We start from the raw sequence: 17689 nt of genomic DNA, 5'->3' as shown, positions 1-17689 counted from the left end.
TTCTGGAAACAACATCTGTCCGGTGGCTGTGGATGCAGGCTGTGGCGGCTCACAGCAGCGCCGCCGTCGCGGCTACTTGGGATGCGAGCTCAGTGCTCCTTGTGCTGAAATCTGGGGGTGATAAGTTACACTGCCGCGGTTTGTGAGCCGAGCGTTCAGTGTGTGAGGGCCGTGCTGCACGCCCGAAAATAAGGGAGGAAAAGCCTGTCAAAACAAACCGTGTGGACGGACGGGAGAGTATAGCAGCCTAGCAAATGAAAGCAAAGCAGCTAGAGTGCCCCAAAAGTGCCAGATAATGAGCCCCCTGGTGGCTCCGTTGACTGAAAATAGTTATTAGCCAGAGTATTGTCAGCGCCTTTCTGTACACCCAGATACCACACCTGCTGTGGCCCGACCCGTCCCCCACCCGACACTTCATCCGGCCCACATACCGCGTGGAATGATGGCACTTGGGCGGTCCGCTCCTGTTTGCCAGATCTGGGCCAGAACCAAGCCATAGCAATGCTGCATGTGCCACATATTTGCCAAAGGTGGCCATATTGGTTTTGTGATATTTGGGCCATATTCACCATTTACCACACGGGCCACTTCAGGGTCACATCCAGACCACATGTTGCCCAGAGCACCGCATCTTTGCCAAAAAAGGCCCACATTTGGTTTGGCATATTTGGGCCATATTTGTTATTATACATGTGGCCACTTCAGGCTCACATCCATTTTGTCAGGGCCAGAAGAAGACCATCAGTGCCGCATCACTGCCTGAAGTGGCCCACATCCGGACGCTATCTGGGGGGGGGGGCTAACCTGGCATTAGCTGGCTGTTTGGGTATGGCGCTGACACGGTGGGCATGTTATTGTGTATGCAGTTCAGCAGGGCGTGCCACCGTTATAATTTGGGACACTCCCGCCAAAAACTATGATAACATTTCCATAAATATACGTCTCGCGCAAATAACGCTTTGCCCAAGAGAATGACTATTGTGCAGCCATGAAATGGCAGAAACACAACAGGGAATAGTTGTGTTTACGCAGCCCTGATGTGAAACAATACACACTGCAACAGATTTCTTGCCATGGCTTGTAGGGGCCTTAAAGATATCAGTCCTTTAATGATGTATTTAGTAGATCCGGTCTGCCCATATGAAAAAAATGGCACTGGGCAGGAAGGGTGGGAGCAAGAAAGAGAGAGACGGGGTGGGGGGGGAGTGGTGAAGAAACGAGAGGAGGAGGGGAGAACATGTGCCTGTGCCTTTAAGTGAGTCCATAGGCCAGTGGCTGAGTGTTGGGAAAACAGTGGAGTGCCCTTTCTCATGACCCCTGCGAGGAGGACCTGCTCCTTCAGGGACCAAGGATGGGGACAGGACATCACAGTAAGCCAAAAAAAAAAAAAAGTGACGTCTAACACATCCACATGTCCCCCTTTGGCATGTCCAAACCAGAGCTGGAGCACTGGCTGCTGGGTCGGTCTCCATGGCGAAGATCGGCTGGCTAGAACGATAGAAGTTCTGTTTGTATCCCTGTTTTCATTTTACGTCACAGTCTTGGGGGACGGTTGAAGATGGTCTCTCCAGGGAAGACTGTGGCCTCTCCAGGGAAGACTGTGGTCTCTGCAGGGAAGACTGTGGCCTCTGCAGGGAAGACTGTGGCCTCTGCAGGGAATACTGTGGCCTCTCCAGGGAAGACTGTGGTCTCTCCAGGGAAGACTGTGGCCTCTGCAGGGAAGACTGTGGTCTCTACAGGGAAGACTGTGGCCTCTGCAGGGAAGACTGTGGTCTCTCCAGGGAAGACGACTGTGGTCTCTGCAGGAAGACTGTGGTCTCTCCAGGGAAGACTGTGGGCCTCTGCAGGGAATACTGTGGCCTCTCCAGGGAAGACTGTGGTCTCTCCAGGGAAGACTGTGGTCTCTCCAGGGAAGACTGTGGCCTCTGCAGGGAATACTGTGGCCTCTCCAGGGAAGACTGCATGGTCTCTCCAGGAAGACTGTGGCCCTCTGCAGGGAAGACTGTGGTCTCTCCAGGGAGGACTGTGGTCTCTCCAGGGAAGACTGTCACCAGTTCATACTGGATGTACTGTCACACTGACCAGGCCACCCTCCCATTTTACACCAGTACAATTATAATATTTAATCAAAAATACTAAATATAGCTTGTCTTCATCTCACTTTTTTTTTTGTTGTGGATTTTTCCCCCTATCCGGCCATCACCTCACTCTTCCAAGCCGTCCCGGTCTCTGCTACCCCACCTCTGCTGACCCGGGGAGGGCTGCAGACTACCACATGTCTCCTCCCCTTACATGTGGAGTCACCAGCCGCTTCTTTTCACCTGACAGTGAGGAGTTTCACCAGGGAGACGTAGCGCGTGGAGGATTCACGCTATTCCCCCCAGTCCCTCCCCCCAAACAGGCTCCCCGGCCAACCAGAGGAGGCGCTAGTGCAGCGACCAGGACACATACCCACATCCGGCTTCCCCCCGCAGACACGGCCAATTGTGTCTGTAGGGATGCCCGACCAAGCCGAGGTAACACGGGGATTCAAACCGGCGATCCCCATGTTGGCAGGCAATGGAATAGACTGCCACGCCTCCTGGATGCCCCTCATCTCACTTTTTGATCATATTAGAAATATTCATGGTTGGTTATCGATATTAAAACACACAAGGGGTAAAGCATTATAATCTTGTCATAGTGTGACTCATAAGGCTCACTCAGACATACGCCCGCGTTATATGTCCATTATATTCCCATTATATTTTCCATTATATTTCCATGATATTTTCATTATATTTCCATGATATTTTCATTATATTCCCATGATATTTTCATGATATTTTCATTATATTCCATGATATTTTCATGATATTTTTCATTATATTCCATGATATTTTCATTATATTCCCATGATATTTTCATGATATTTTCATTATATTTCCATGATATTTTCATTATATTTCCATGATATTTTCATTATATTCCCATGATATTTTCATGGTATTTTCATTATATTCCCATGATATTTTCATTATATTTCCATGATATTTCCATGATATTTTCATTGCAGCTTTCCTGAAATGTATCCACTCAGAAGAAGTATTAATACTGTGAACATGATGTTAATAATGGTCACAGTACTACACAAAGAACTGCATTTGAATCAGCGTTTCTGTGAGACCCGTGCCTTGATGCAGTTTCCTGGTTTGGAAATTGACGCCCGAGTGTTGGTTTTTTCAGCCTGCATGGGTATTTTTATGCACGCATGGGGCGCAGGAAGACTCGGCCCTCAGCGTTTCAGCGCCGTACACCATATCTGATTTGGGTGATGACGAATTAACAAGCAGAGTTTCAAAATATGCATTGCAAAAGAGGGTATTTTATCAAGTGAAATGGTGTTTCAACACCAGCAGTGAGCCCTTCCAGCCGGCGCAGCAGCCCGCCCGCCTCCTCTTCCCCGTCAATGCAGGGTTCAACCTCCCCCGATCTCCCCCACAGGTTCCACCCTGGCTTATTGTCCCGGGTCTCGGCGACAACGCCAGTGGGTGTAAATACACAGGATTACAAGGGACGATGGCACACTTGCATGGACCGATGATTGGACAGCATACCGCCTTGCCGGGGGGGGGGGTGGTGAGCCGTTGCATTACTATGTCATTACATGCGCACCAGTAAATCCCTCAATCTCGAATCAAACCTACACCGGTTGCTGGGGACACATGCGGAGGACCAGTTCTTCCAGCCGCAGTAATCCTGGCTCACGGCGGAGCGGGGCTTTGCCGCACACGCTTTTGGTATTATTCTAAGAAATAGGCAATTAGAGATAAGAGCAGAGTTGTTGTACGCCGGATAAATTGCATTCCATGGCCTCCCTTTGGCAGCCGTTGGGCAAAGTGTTTTTTTTAAGGATGTGCTATTTACAGGGAACAATGGCGCTGGAAGACAAGAAACAAATAAGCATGGTATATAGTATATTCACAATCCTGAAGTACAAGCTGTGTTTTGGAGAGGTAAGGAGCCCTGCTGAAGTCATGCGTTCGTTAAAAAACACAAGCCGGCAGCCCTTTATGCTAAATCCATCACTGCCTTTACATGCACGTGAAGTCGAGCCGCGGGTACAGCTCGAGCAGGCCATGAGACTGGACTACTGCCGCTGTCCCAGTCTACAAGAACCGGGGTGAATCGATTTATTGATGGAAGTATGTCTGACCCCGGCACAGTATGTGGCGATTTAATAATAATAATAATGATAATGATAATACATGTTATTTGTGGGCGCCTTTCAGAGCACTCCAGGACACCTTACAGAAGACAGTAACAAACCAGCAGCACTGTGTCAGACAGCATCACATCAAAACAAAGGTAGACAACACAAAGTTAACACAACAGATAAGTATACAATCACCATCTGCACACAACTCAGTGCAGCGTGGATCAGACTGAATACGCCAGTTTAAAAAGGTGCGTTTTGAGATGGGATGTGAAGGGTGAAAGAGAGTCAGTGTTGTGAATGTGTTGTGGGAGAGAGTTCCATAGACGAGGGGCAGAACAGCTGAAGGCTCTAGACCCCATGGTAGTCGAGCTCTAGACCCCATGCTAGTCAAGCTCTAGACCCCATGGTAGTCAAGCTCTAGTCCCCATGGTAGTCAAGCTCTAGACCCCATGGTAATCAAGCTCTAGACCCCATGGTAGTCAAGCTCTAGTCCCCATGGTAGTCAAGCTCTAGACCCCATGGTAGTCAAGCTCTAGACCCCATGGTAGTCAAGCTCTAGTCCCCACGGTAGTCAAGCTCTAGTCCCCATGGTAGTCAAGCTCTAGACCCCATGGTAGTCAAGCTCTAGACCCCATGGTAGTCAAGCTCTAGACCCCATGGTAGTCAAGCTCTAGTCCCCACGGTAGTCAAGCAGGCCGATGGTGTAGTGAGTTGGAGAGCAGAAGAGGATGTGAGAGTGTGTGGGGGGGGGTGGATATGAAGGGGTTCAGAAAGATATGAAGGAGCTAGGTTATTAAGGGCCTTAAAGGTGAGGAGCAGGATCTTGAAGTCAATACGGTATTTAACGGGGAGCTAGTGGAGCTGCTGAAGAACAGGAGTGATGTGATCTATGGAATGAGTTCTGGTACTGATACGGGCAGCTGGATTCTGGACCAACTGAAGTTCATGAAGACACTTGAGAGGAAGACCAAAGAGGACAGAATTGCAGTGGTCAATACGGGATGGAACCAGGGTGTGAGGGAGTATGGCGGTGCTGTTAGGTGTAGGTGACGGGCGAAGACGATTAATACTGCGTAGGTGGAAGCATGAAGACCGAGACAGATATGTCCCCATGGTTGCTATTGGATGAAAGACCACCGCGGGAACTATGGACCATGTGCAGAACGCCTCGGCCTGTTCGGGGCCGACTGAAGCGTATACATGCCAGAGTACATCCATCCCCAACCGCATCATCTAGGTGTGTTAGTCCCACTAGTACGACTTCAGTCGGACTAACACGTTTACATGTATTGTAAAAGTCCAGCTTTAGTCGGACTAACACAGTAAATCCACTTTGTCTGACATCATGTAAACGCAGTGAGCTCTGCACAGAGGAGGCCACCGCTGGCAGCGCAGCGCTCCTCTCTGCCACCTCCTCTCTGCCATCTCCCTCCTCTCTGCCACCTCCTCTCTGCCACCTCCTCTCTGCCATCTCCCTCCTCTCTGCCATCTCCCTCCTCTCTGCCACCTCCTCTCTGCCACCTCCTCTCTGCCATCTCCCTCCTCTCTGCCATCTCCCTCCTCTCTGCCACCTCCTCTCTGCCATCTCCCTCCTCTCTGCCATCTCCCTCCTCTCTGCCACCTCCTCTCTGCCACCTCCTCTCTGCCATCTCCCTCCTCTCTGCCATCTCCCTCCTCTCTGCCACCTCCTCTCTGCCGTCCCCATGGAGTCTCTGAAGCTTGTAAGGACTGACCTTGTTGAATAAGTAAAGTCCACTGTGGGTCCACCTGGACATGAAGACGTCTTCTACCGGATGGTGCGTCCGGAATACAAGAGCGACTGTGTGACGGCTGAGAGACGAGCCGGCACACCGCTCACACACGACTGCCACGAGCGGAAGGCTTTGATAAGGCTCCCATAGCCTCAAGCTTAGCGGGAGTGCATATATGTTAACACACACAACACACACACAGATACACACATAAACAAGAACAACAAGAAACATTTGACCACATGTCGTTCATTGACTTTAAGTGCTGGGCATCAACTTGTTTTTATTAATTTATTCTTTTTCTCCTCAACTGTACCTGGCCAATCACCCCACTCTTCCGAGCCGTCCCGGTCTCTGCTCCACCCCCTCTGCCGATCCAGGGAGGGCTGCAGACTACCACATGCCTCCTCCCATACATGTGGAGTCACCAGCCGCTTCTTTTCACCTGACAGTGAGGAGTTTCACCGGGGGGATGTAGCGCGTGGGAGGAGCACGCTATCCCCCCAGTTCCCCCTCCCCTGAACAGGCGCCCCGACCGACCAGACGAGGCGCAGGGAGGATTAACAGAGGGCCCGTTTAAAATGAGGTTTAACGCCCATATGAGTAGCTTCAGAAATGAGCATGCGAAACATGCAGCGGCCTTAAGCCGCCACATGTGGTCATTGGTAGACAAGAGCATCAGTTATTCCCTCTCATGGAAAACCCTTACAAGGAGCAGTGCACATTCAGGTGGGGGTAAAAGATGTGACCTGTGCTTGGCAGAAAAGTATGTTGTTATTTGCACACCTGATGTGTCCACCTTGAACCATAGAAACGTATTGGCCACCAGCTGTAGACACCGAAACATATCTCCTTTGTAACTACAAGTAAAACGTCTTTATCCCCCCCACCCCATTAGATGATACACATATGACCTTTATTAGTTTTATAAAATATAATTTTTTAAAATTTCTTTATATTTGAACTGCCTGTCCTAACTGTGCCCCAACACCACCCCAATATATAATTCACATAAAGTACCTTGTTATATTTCTAATGTAGGCCATTTCAACAGCGCCCTGGCCCCTAAATGCTTTTCAAAACAAGCCCCGGTCCCATCGGTTGTAATGTTTTCTAACCCCTCCATTGGTTGCTGTGCATCATAAGTACCTACCCCATTGGCTGTTATAGTTTGAATGTTTCCCCATCTGATTGGTCGCTGTCCAACCGACATTAGGGGCGTGACGCTGGGCAACGCAACGGTATGATGCTTTGTGAAAAAACATCAGCAGCTGATGAGTGTGAGACGCACCAAACAGGCCTGTACTGCTATGTATTAACATCTTTTCCCTGTATCCCTGTTGATATATATATATATATATATATATATATATATATATATATATATATATATATATATATACACACACACACACACAATAACCATTCTATGTTTATTACCAGTCTAGCAACTCATATGACCTTGAATGAGAGATGGTCAACCAGCTGAAACTCTCAAAATCCTTCACCGTACTATGAGTACTGTAAGTACTGTAAGTACTATAAGTACTATAAGTACTGTAAGTACTGTAAGTACAATATACTAAAGTGTTTCTGTACACACATCAGATAAAAACACTGAAAAGACGTTGTTGCCCATAGTAATTTCATTCAGGAAAATAAAGTAGTGTGACTTAGAACTAGAGGGAGTGTAGTCAGATTAATTCAACCCATTAGTGGGTGTTCTGTAATTATGTCTTTAGCCTATTAAACCAAGTATAATGTCATCAAACTAGCTGATCCCAAAATAAACGATGTTAATGGATGTATGAGAGGTGTGGGGCGGGGGGGGGGGCTGAATGGTTGTGTAAGAAGCAGTCAGATACAACTGGTGAGGGACATCCAGCAAAAGGAAAGTGGACAGGAGACTCGTGAGACAGAAACACACAGAAAAATCAAGCTGCAATAAATTAGCAAGACACCAAAGTCACCACACACCAAGATATATCCATAAACCTGCAAGTCCTCCAGCCCATACAACCATCCACAAACCTGCAAGTCCTCCAGCCCATACCACCATCCACAAACCTGCAAGTCCTCCAGCCCATACCACCATCCATAAACCTGCCACAAACCTGCAAGTCCTCCAGCCCATACCACCATCCACAAACCTGCCACAAACCTGCAAGTCCTCCAGCCCATACAACCATCCACAAACCTGCAAGTCCTCCAGCCCATACCACCATCCATAAACCTGCCACAAACCTGCAAGTCCTCCAGCCCATACCACCATCCACAAACCTGCCACAAACCTGCAAGTCCTCCAGCCCATACCACCATCCACAAACCTGCCACAAACCTGCAAGTCCTCCAGCCCATACAACCATCCACAAACCTGCAAGTCCTCCAGCCCATACCACCATCCATAAACCTGCAAGTCCTCCAGCCCATACCACCATCCATAAACCTGCCACAAACCTGCAAGTCCTCCAGCCCATACCACCATCCACAAACCTGCAAGTCCTCCAACCCATATGACCATCCACAAACCTGCAAGTCCTCCAGCCCATACCACCATCCACAAACCTGCAAGTCCTCCAGCCCATATGACCATTCATAAACCTGTAAGTCCTCCAGCCCATATGACCATTCACAAACCTGCCACAAACCTGCAAGTCCTCCAGCCCATACGACCATCCATAAACCTGCAAGTCCTCCAGCTCATACCACCATCCATAAACCTGCAAGTCCTCCAGCCCATACGACCATCCACAAACCTGTAAGTCCTCCAGCCCATATGACCATTCACAAACCTGCCACAAACCTGCAAGTCCTCCAGCCCATACGACCATCCATAAACCTGCAAGTCCTCCAGCTCATACCACCATCCATAAACCTGCAAGTCCTCCAGCCCATACCACCATCCATAAACCTGCAAGTCCTCCAGCCCATACGACCATCCACAAACCTGCCACAAACCTGCAAGTCCTCCAGCCCATACCACCATCCACAAACCTGCAAGTCCTCCAACCCATACGACCATCCACAAACCTGCAAGTCCTCCAGCCCATACCACCATCCACAAACCTGCAAGTCCTCCAGCCCATACCACCATCCACAAACCTGCAAGTCCTCCAGCCCATACCACCATCCATAAACCTGCAAGTCCTCCAGCCCATACCACCATCCATAAACCTGCAAGTCCTCCAGCCCATACCACCATCCACAAACCTGCAAGTCCTCCAGCCCATACCACCATCCATAAACCTGAAAGTCCTCCAGCCCATACCACCATCCATAAACCTGCAAGTCCTCCAGCCCATACCACCATCCACAAACCTACAAGTCCTCCAGCCCATACCACCATCCATAAACCTGCAAGTCCTCCAGCCCATACCACCATCCACAAACCTGCAAGTCCTCCAGCCCATACCACCATCCATAAACCTGCAAGTCCTCCAGCCCATACAACCACATAGGTCATATACCCTCGAATACGACCCACAGGAACGTTTCCTAAATTAGCGCCCCTACCGGCGGCAGGAGATATGCCACAGATACTTTTCACCTCTGTGCATTATGGGTTTTTATCTGCTTGTTGACATCCTTTTTACAACGCCTCATAGACAGGCTCATAACGGTAAGCAGTCAGTAAATAGTGATCAAAACAATTTGGGGACAATAGAATATGTAGTCACACCCTGTGATGGCCTGGCGGCCTGTCCAGGGTGTCTCCCGCCTGCCGCCCAGTGACTGCTGGGATAGGCTCCAGCATCCCCGCGGCCCTGAGAGCAGGATAAGTGGTTTGGATAATGGATGGATGGATGGATGGATGGAGAATATGTAGTCAGTGCGTCTAGTATAGTAACTAAGATTGCTATTGGCAGCACGACCGCTAGAGGTCGCCTAACCTCAAAACGTAACTACAGGTCGTAATAAGCGACTGTCTCGTACAAACGACCTATGGGGTTTTTGTTTTTTTGGGGGGGACCAAGCTCCTCTTACTTGCCTTTTCACCTACTCTCATTTAAACCACAAGATCCCACCTTATACGACCTTATGCTGCACAAACACCGCAGCAGAACTCAGGCGCGGCTGCTGGTTTTCAGCTCTAACTTCGTGAGCGTTTTGGGAATGACGTGTAAAGCGCGTTTGCCCCGGGCCTCCCTAACCGTCCCTGGCTGCTGGAGCGACCGGCTTTTGGCCTCACCGCCATCCATCTTGCAGATGCCTGCGCGAGCTGGCAGCTGTCGTGGGGATGACACTGAGTCCTCACAGGCACCGTGCCCAAGGCAGACCAAACAGGCTGTCGTGGTCTTTCCACCAGTTTGAGATCACCGTCGCTGCCTTGACTCGAGCGGTCACCCTTCATCCTGTACTCTTGACTTTTGACTTAGACTGGGTGAGGCCTCGTCTTGTTTGCAGGAAGACGGCAGCTCGCTTCCTGCTCTGGCGTATTACGACGTGGCAGCTAGCAGGAAACGTGCGCTTTTCCTGTCACCACAGAATGCTATTCATTAAGCACTTCCTCAGTGGGTCGTGTCCACTCAGTTTGTCAGGACACACCTGCAGGCGCCCTGGTGGCGTGTCAAACGCCGAGGTCAACACCAGCTGCCCTTGTTGCTCAGGGATTGTGTATTGTTATTGCTGTGAATCACCGCCATGGCGGTGTCGCTCCACATGACCGCCGTCGCCGTGCGGCCTATGAATGTAGGGGCCGAGGGCCGCCAGCCACTCAACTGTCGCTGAGGATCCCTCGGTGGTGGGGAAACTCTAATGTTGTCCCTGGTCTCTCTTTTTTTGTGGATTTCCCCCCCCTTTTTCTCTCCCCAGTTGTACCCGGCTAGTTACCCCACTCGTCCGAGCCACCCCGGTCCCCGCTCCACCCCCCTCTGCCGATCCGGGGAGGGCCGCAGACTACCACATGCCTCCTCCCATACACGTGGAGTCACCAGCCGCTTCTTTTCCCCTGACAGTGAGGAGTTTCACCAGGGGGGACGTAGCGCGTGGGAGGGTCACGCCATTCCCCCCAGTTTCCCCCGCCCCGACCGACCAGAGGAGGCGTCCTCCTCTGGAGATAATGCCATGCTGTAAAGGTGAAACAAACCCGACAGATGTGTCTTGTGTCAGCACCAGTGTTTGTTGAGGGAACAGCTCAGAGGCGGAGGCTTGGAGGTCTCCGGTGCGTAAAGGGGAACTAAGAAGGTCCCAGTTCGTCCCTGTGGCCCAGGGGAAACCACTGCGGTTTCTTGCTCGTGCCAACGAACCAGCAAGCACCAATGGCAGGGGCAGGTGGTGGGGCAGAGAGCCCCGTAGCCTCACGTCACAGTGAGGCAGCGTTGCCCAGGTAAACCGGTCGTGATTGGTCGAGCTGGTGTTTGCGATACAAACAATCACACGCTTAACGTGGAGCGATGGGGGCTGCCGTGACGTCATCCGGTATTCGCTGACCAGCGCCCGTCCGCGCTGCGGCGCGGTTGCGCAACTTCGCTCAAATAAAGCCGTAAAGTGCGTCCTACCCAACAAATCCAAAGCACTTTTCTGAGTATGGACCGACTGCCTCGCTTGAGCAGGGGAACAGCGCTGGCCCCACGGGGCAAGGGGAACCTGATCAGGGCACGCAAAGCGCGGTGCCGGACCGGCGCGGCGTCCAGAACCGCAACCACGTCCTGTGCGGAGTTAGCGTGTGTCCCGTGAGGCCAGTGGCAGGCGTGGTGGGAAGAGCTAAACCAGCGACGCGGCGGCTACGTGGAGGGATTACTCCGGCCTGGAGGACATGTAATCATGTGGATCACTGGGTCCAAATCCCGTGAAACCCCCCCAAACAGGTGTCTCAGCTTTACCCCCCCCCCACACACACACACACACACACGCGTCCTGCGGCACGTCACCTTATTTCTCATGAGCGCCTGTTCGGGGCGCTATCGTCAAGCAGCCTGCGCCACTATTCAAGCTGGAGGCGCGCAAAAGGCAGAAACGCCGAGGAGACTGACCTGACAGCCCCCAGAGGAGGCACGCCGCCGCCAGCAGAGTAGGCTTCCCCCGGGCGCACACCTCCATGGCTCGGTCCTCTTTACCGTCCGCGTCCTCGCCAAGTGCGCGCAGCTGTGCGCAGCGTCTCTCGGGAGTCCTGGAAGGAGGCTGGTCTGGATCCCCGGGGCGGGTAGGGCAGGTATGCAGGAGGCGCTCTCGGGTGAGGAAAGGCGGAGGTCGGGAATCCGGCTCCCGGTACCGTAGGGAGTCGCGACGGCAGTAAAGTCAGCCGTGAAGTTGAGCCTCTGTGGCGTGTGGGGGACGTCGCCCGGGCGGGGAGGTCTCCGGTGTCGCAGTGCAAGTGTCAGCACCTCCGACACTAAAGGTCCTCCACGACTCCTCTTCCGTTCAGGCTCGGCTGCGCTTGAAATGCCTTATCGCCACCGCGGCGACAACAACTATGCAAGTTGTCATCCCGTGTCCTCTTCAGAGGGAGAGCGAGGGAGGGAGAGAGAGGGAGGGAGGGAGGGGGAGGGAGGGAGCGGGGGAGAGGGAGAGAGAGAGGGAGAGAATTGAATTTTACAACAAGTCTTTATTTAACAGATTTTTTTAAATTATTTAACAGAAAATTAACAGAGAGGGAGAGAGGGGGGGGAGAGGGGGGAGAGAGCGAGAGGGAGGGAGAGAGAGAGGAGGGGGAGAGAGAGGGGGGGATAGAGAGAGGGAGAGAGAGAGAGAGAGAGAGAGAGAGAGAGAGAGAGAGAGAGAGAGAGAGAGAGGGAGAGACGGAGAGAGGGAGGGAGGGAGAGGGAGAGAGAGGAGGGGGGAGAGAGAGAGAGAGAGGGAGAGAGAGAGGGAGAGAGAGAGAGAGAGAGGGAGAGACCTTTTAACCAAGCCTCTAATGTTCCAAGTCTTCAGTCACATCAAGATAACAACATCAACACAAATTCTCATACACACAGTGGAAAAACACAACAACTGCCGTACACAGTAACAACAACAGGGTACACACCTTCCCCTGGTTTCCCTGTTTTCACAGATTAAGAAGAAGCACTTGGTCCTCCACCGTGCACAGCCCCTCCCCATGTCCCCACATAGACATGAATCCTTCCAGGTTTGAACTAAGGTTGAAGAACATGAAGTGTATGTTCAGCCGAGCCGCCACTAGACCCAGTACATGAGCAGGGCGTCTGGACCCTGTACCTTTCATCTGGTTCCGTCTGCTGAGCCAAGTGCTCATTTCCTCCTGCCCTATCAGAACATTAACCCAGGTGACACGTCTGCACCGTGCTGCCGTGGACCTCGACCAAAGACAAACAGGCCGTCTGCAAGACCCTCTCCTAGACCCCTGAGGCACCGCTGCTGGACGGAGAAAAGAGGGTCCAACCTGGGACCTCTGAGCCACAAGTGCTGCAGGGTTTCCTCACCGTTACAGAAGGAGCAGTGGCTCCCTACCCTGGCTAGCATCAATGTGGGCCACATGTCTGTTTGTAGCCACAGCCCCATGTACCACCCTCCACTGTAGAGCCATGCACCACCCTCCACTGTAGAGCCATGCACCACCCTCCACTGTAGAACCATGTACCTCCCTCCACTGTAGAGCCATGTACCACCCTCCATTGTAGATCCATGTACCACCCTCCACTGTAGATCCATGTACCTCCCTCCACTATAGATCCATGTACCACCCTCCACTGTAGAGCCATGTACCACCCTCCACTGTAGATCCATGCACCACCCTCCACTGTAGATCCATGTACCACCCTCCACTGTAGATCCATGTACCACCCTCCACTGTAGAGCCATGTACCACCCTCCACTGTAGATCCATGTACCACCCTCCACTATAGATCCATGTACCACCCTCCACTATAGATCCATGTACCACCCTCCACTGTAGAGCCATGCACCACCCTCCACTGTAGATCCATGTACCACCCTCCACTGTAGATCCATGTACCACCCTCCACTGTAGATCCATGCACCACCCTCCACTATAGAGCCATGTACCACCCTCCACTGTAGAGCCATGTACCACCCTCCACTGTAGAGCCATGTACCACCCTCCACTGTAGATCCATGTACCACCCTCCACTATAGATCCATGTACCACCCTCCACTATAGATCCATGTACCACCCTCCACTGTAGAGCCATGCACCACCCTCCACTGTAGATCCATGTACCACCCTCCATTGTAGATCCATGTACCACCCTCCACTGTAGAGCCATGTACCACCCTCCACTGTAGAGCCATGCACCACCCTCCACTGTAGAGCCATGTACCACCCTCCACTGTAGATCCATGTACCACCCTCCACTGTAGATCCATGTACCACCCTCCACTGTAGAGCCATGTACCACCCTCCACTGTAGATCCATGTACCACCCTCCACTGTAGAGCCATGTACCACCCTCCACTATAGATCCATGTACCACCCTCCACTGTAGATCCATGTACCACCCTCCACTGTAGATCCATGTACCACCCTCCACTGTAGAGCCATGCACCACCCTCCACTGTAGATCCATGTACCACCCTCCACTGTAGAGCCATGCACCACCCTCCACTGTAGATCCATGTACCACCCTCCAATGTAGATCCATGTACCTCCCTCCACTGTAGATCCATGTACCACCCTCCACTGTAGATCCATGTACCCCCTCCACTGTAGATCCATGTACCACCCTCCACTGTAGATCCATGTACCACCCTCCACTGTAGATCCATGTACCACCCTCCACTGTAGATCCATGTACCTCCCTCCACTGTAGATCCATGTACCACCCTCCACTGTAGAGCCATGTACCTCCCTCCACTGTAGAGCCGTGTACCACCATCCACTGTAGATCTATGTACCACCCTCCACTGTAGATCCATGTACCACCCTCCACTATAGATCTATGTACCACCCTCCACTGCCCCGTGTACCACCCTCCACTGTAGATCCATGTACCACCCTCCACTGTAGATCCATGTACCACCCTCCACTGTAGATCCATGTATCCCCTCCACTGTAGATCCATGTACCACCCTCCACTGTAGATCCATGTACCACCCTCCACTGTAGATCCATGTACCACCCTCCACTGTAGATCCATGTACCACCCTCCACTGTAGATCCATGTACCACCCTCCACTATAGATCCATGGACCACCCTCCACTGTAGATCCATGTACCACCCTCCACTGTAGAGCCATGCACCACCCTCCACTGTAGAGCCATGTACCACCCTCCACTGTAGAGCCATGCACCACCCTCCATTGTAGATCCATGTACCACCCTCCACTATAGATCCATGTACCACCCTCCACTGTAGATCCATGTACCACCCTCCACTGTAGAGCCATGTACCACCCTCCATTGTAGATCCATGTACCACCCTCCACTGTAGAGCCATGTACCACCCTCCACTGTAGATCCATGCACTACCCTCCACTGTAGATCCGTAGTGCGTTTCTCTATGGGGGGTTTCTACAGGGACCTCCAGCTACCCCTGGGGGATGAGCCTGGTGCCAACACACTCAACCACCTCGACTCCTGCACGCCGGCTAGTGATGTTCTGTTGAGAACCTTTACAGTGACTGCGTACAAGGCCTTCTGTGATGTACTTGAGAGGTCATGCAGCTCTGGCGTTTTGAAGGACAGGATGGCCCCCAGTAAGGGTTATTTCAAGCAGCTGGGTGTGGGGGTGACCAGAAGCTGATCAAGATACCCTGGTCAGTTCATTCCACTTTCACACAACTCAGTGAACTCACCACCATCAGACCAGCTAAAGAGAGAGAGGGGGAGAGAGAGAGGGAGAGAGAGAGAGAGACTTGCCTCCCCTCTCGTACCTATCCGCGGATTCAGCATTTATTCATAGCTTATCATCCCCCCCCAATGGAATTCGCCAGTTTGGCTCAACTAAGCGTCCCCCCCTCCCCTCCGAGAAACTTGGGTTCATGAGCTGTCAGGTGCGAAGAGGTCTTAGTTGGAAGCAGACAAAAAAGGCTGGACTCAGCTCGTGGAGAAGTCCCATGGCAGCCTCAAATCCCCCGCAGCAAATATGGATTTGCCCCCAGTAAGGCTTATATAGCAGATAATACCCCCGATCACTTTATAGGTTGCCCGGTTGACCCAGCAACAGAGGTGACGCTAAAAGAGGGGGACTGTTCAGCGACGAGAGTTGAACAAGGGTTGTTCCTGTGATGAAATCCAACGCAACAGGGTCAACAGGATGTTTGTGGGTGAGATTCTGCTGCAGCAACGTGCACCCGGACCCCCGACTCATAGGGGCTGCAGGCTGCACAGACAAAGGATGTCAACACACATGTTTCCTTGTCATCCATAACGCAGACATGTGGTCTGTTTGGATAGATAGATAGATAGATAGATAGATAGATAGATAGATAGATAGATAGATAGATAGATAGATAGATAGATAGATAGATAGATAGATAGATAGATAGATAGACAGATAGACAGATAGATAGATAGATAGATAGATAGATAGATAGATAGATAGATAGATAGATAGATAGATAGATAGATAGATAGATAGATAGATAGATAGATAGATAGATAGATAGATGGATAGATGGATAGATGGATAGATGGATAAGATGGATGATGGATAGATAGATAGATAGATAGATAGATAGATAGATAGATAGATAGATAGATAGATAGATAGATAGATAGATAGATAGATAGATAGATGGATAGATGGATAAGATGGATGATGGATAGATAGATAGATAGATAGATAGATAGATAGATAGATAGATAGATAGATAGATAGATAGATAGATAGATAGATAGATGGATAAGATGGATGATGGATAGATAGATAGATAGATAGATAGATAGATAGATAGATAGATAGATAGATAGATAGATAGATAGATAGATAGATAGATAGATAGATAGATAGATAGATAGATAGATAGATGGATAAGATGGATGATGGATAGATAGATAGATAGATAGATAGATAGATAGATAGATAGATAGATAGATAGATAGATAGATAGATAGATAGATAGATAGATAGATAGATAGATAGATAGATAGATAGATAGATAGATAGATAGATAGATAGATAGATAGATAGATAGATAGATAGATAGATGGATAGATGGATAGATGGATAAGATGGATGATGGATAGATAGACTAACTCTTTATAAGAATGATTTGGCTAAGCCATGGTGCTACATATTACATTAGATTTAATAATGATAATGATAATAATAATAATAATAATAATGATAATATAATAATAATAATAATAGCAGTGTAAGCCATAATTCTCATCATGGCTTACACTGTTGCAGCTGGAAAAGTGCTATAAAAATGCAACTTGATTGATTGATTGGCTGATTGGTTGGTTGATTGATTAATTGATTGATTGATTGACTGCCTGATGAAAGGCCCTGTATTATGAATTATGGCCTGCACGGCCTTAAGAGAGGGTGTGTAGGCCATGCTTCTCAGCATGGCCTCCTCTGGTCGGTCGGGGCGCCTGTTCAGGGGGGGGGGGACTGGGGGGCATGGCGTGACCCTTCCACGCGCTACGTCCCCCCTGGTGAAACTCCTCGCTGTCAGGGGAAAATAAGCGGCTGGTGACTCCACATGTATGGGAGGAGGCATGTGGTAGTCTGCGGCCCTCCCCGGATCGGCAGAGGGGGTGGAGCGGGGACCGGGGTGACTAATTATACTCCTGATCAGAGGAATCCAAGCAAGGACGCTCGTGTTGGAGATTGTTGTGTGGTGGGGGGTTTCTTATCTTACACAGTTTTCATCG

At 50.6% G+C, this 17689-nt stretch overlaps 1 protein-coding gene across 1 annotated transcript in view; it reads right to left on the bottom strand.

Moving 5' to 3' along the window:
- esama (endothelial cell adhesion molecule a) overlaps positions 1 to 12392 on the bottom strand; it is an 81618-nt gene extending 69226 nt beyond the window's left edge. The window contains exon 1 of the mRNA XM_056284456.1: positions 11922 to 12392. Coding sequence (XP_056140431.1) covers positions 11922 to 11988 — 67 coding nt within the window. The 5' untranslated portion in view covers positions 11989 to 12392. The remainder of the gene's footprint in view (positions 1 to 11921) is intronic.
- Positions 12393 to 17689: the final 5297 nt, after the last annotated feature.

The sequence above is a fragment of the Lampris incognitus genome, chromosome 8 (genome assembly GCF_029633865.1).
Source record: "Lampris incognitus isolate fLamInc1 chromosome 8, fLamInc1.hap2, whole genome shotgun sequence".
Classification (NCBI taxonomy): domain Eukaryota; kingdom Metazoa; phylum Chordata; class Actinopteri; order Lampriformes; family Lampridae; genus Lampris; species Lampris incognitus.
The sequence above is the reverse complement of the archived record's forward strand: the minus strand, read 5'-3'. Positions and strand labels throughout refer to the sequence as shown.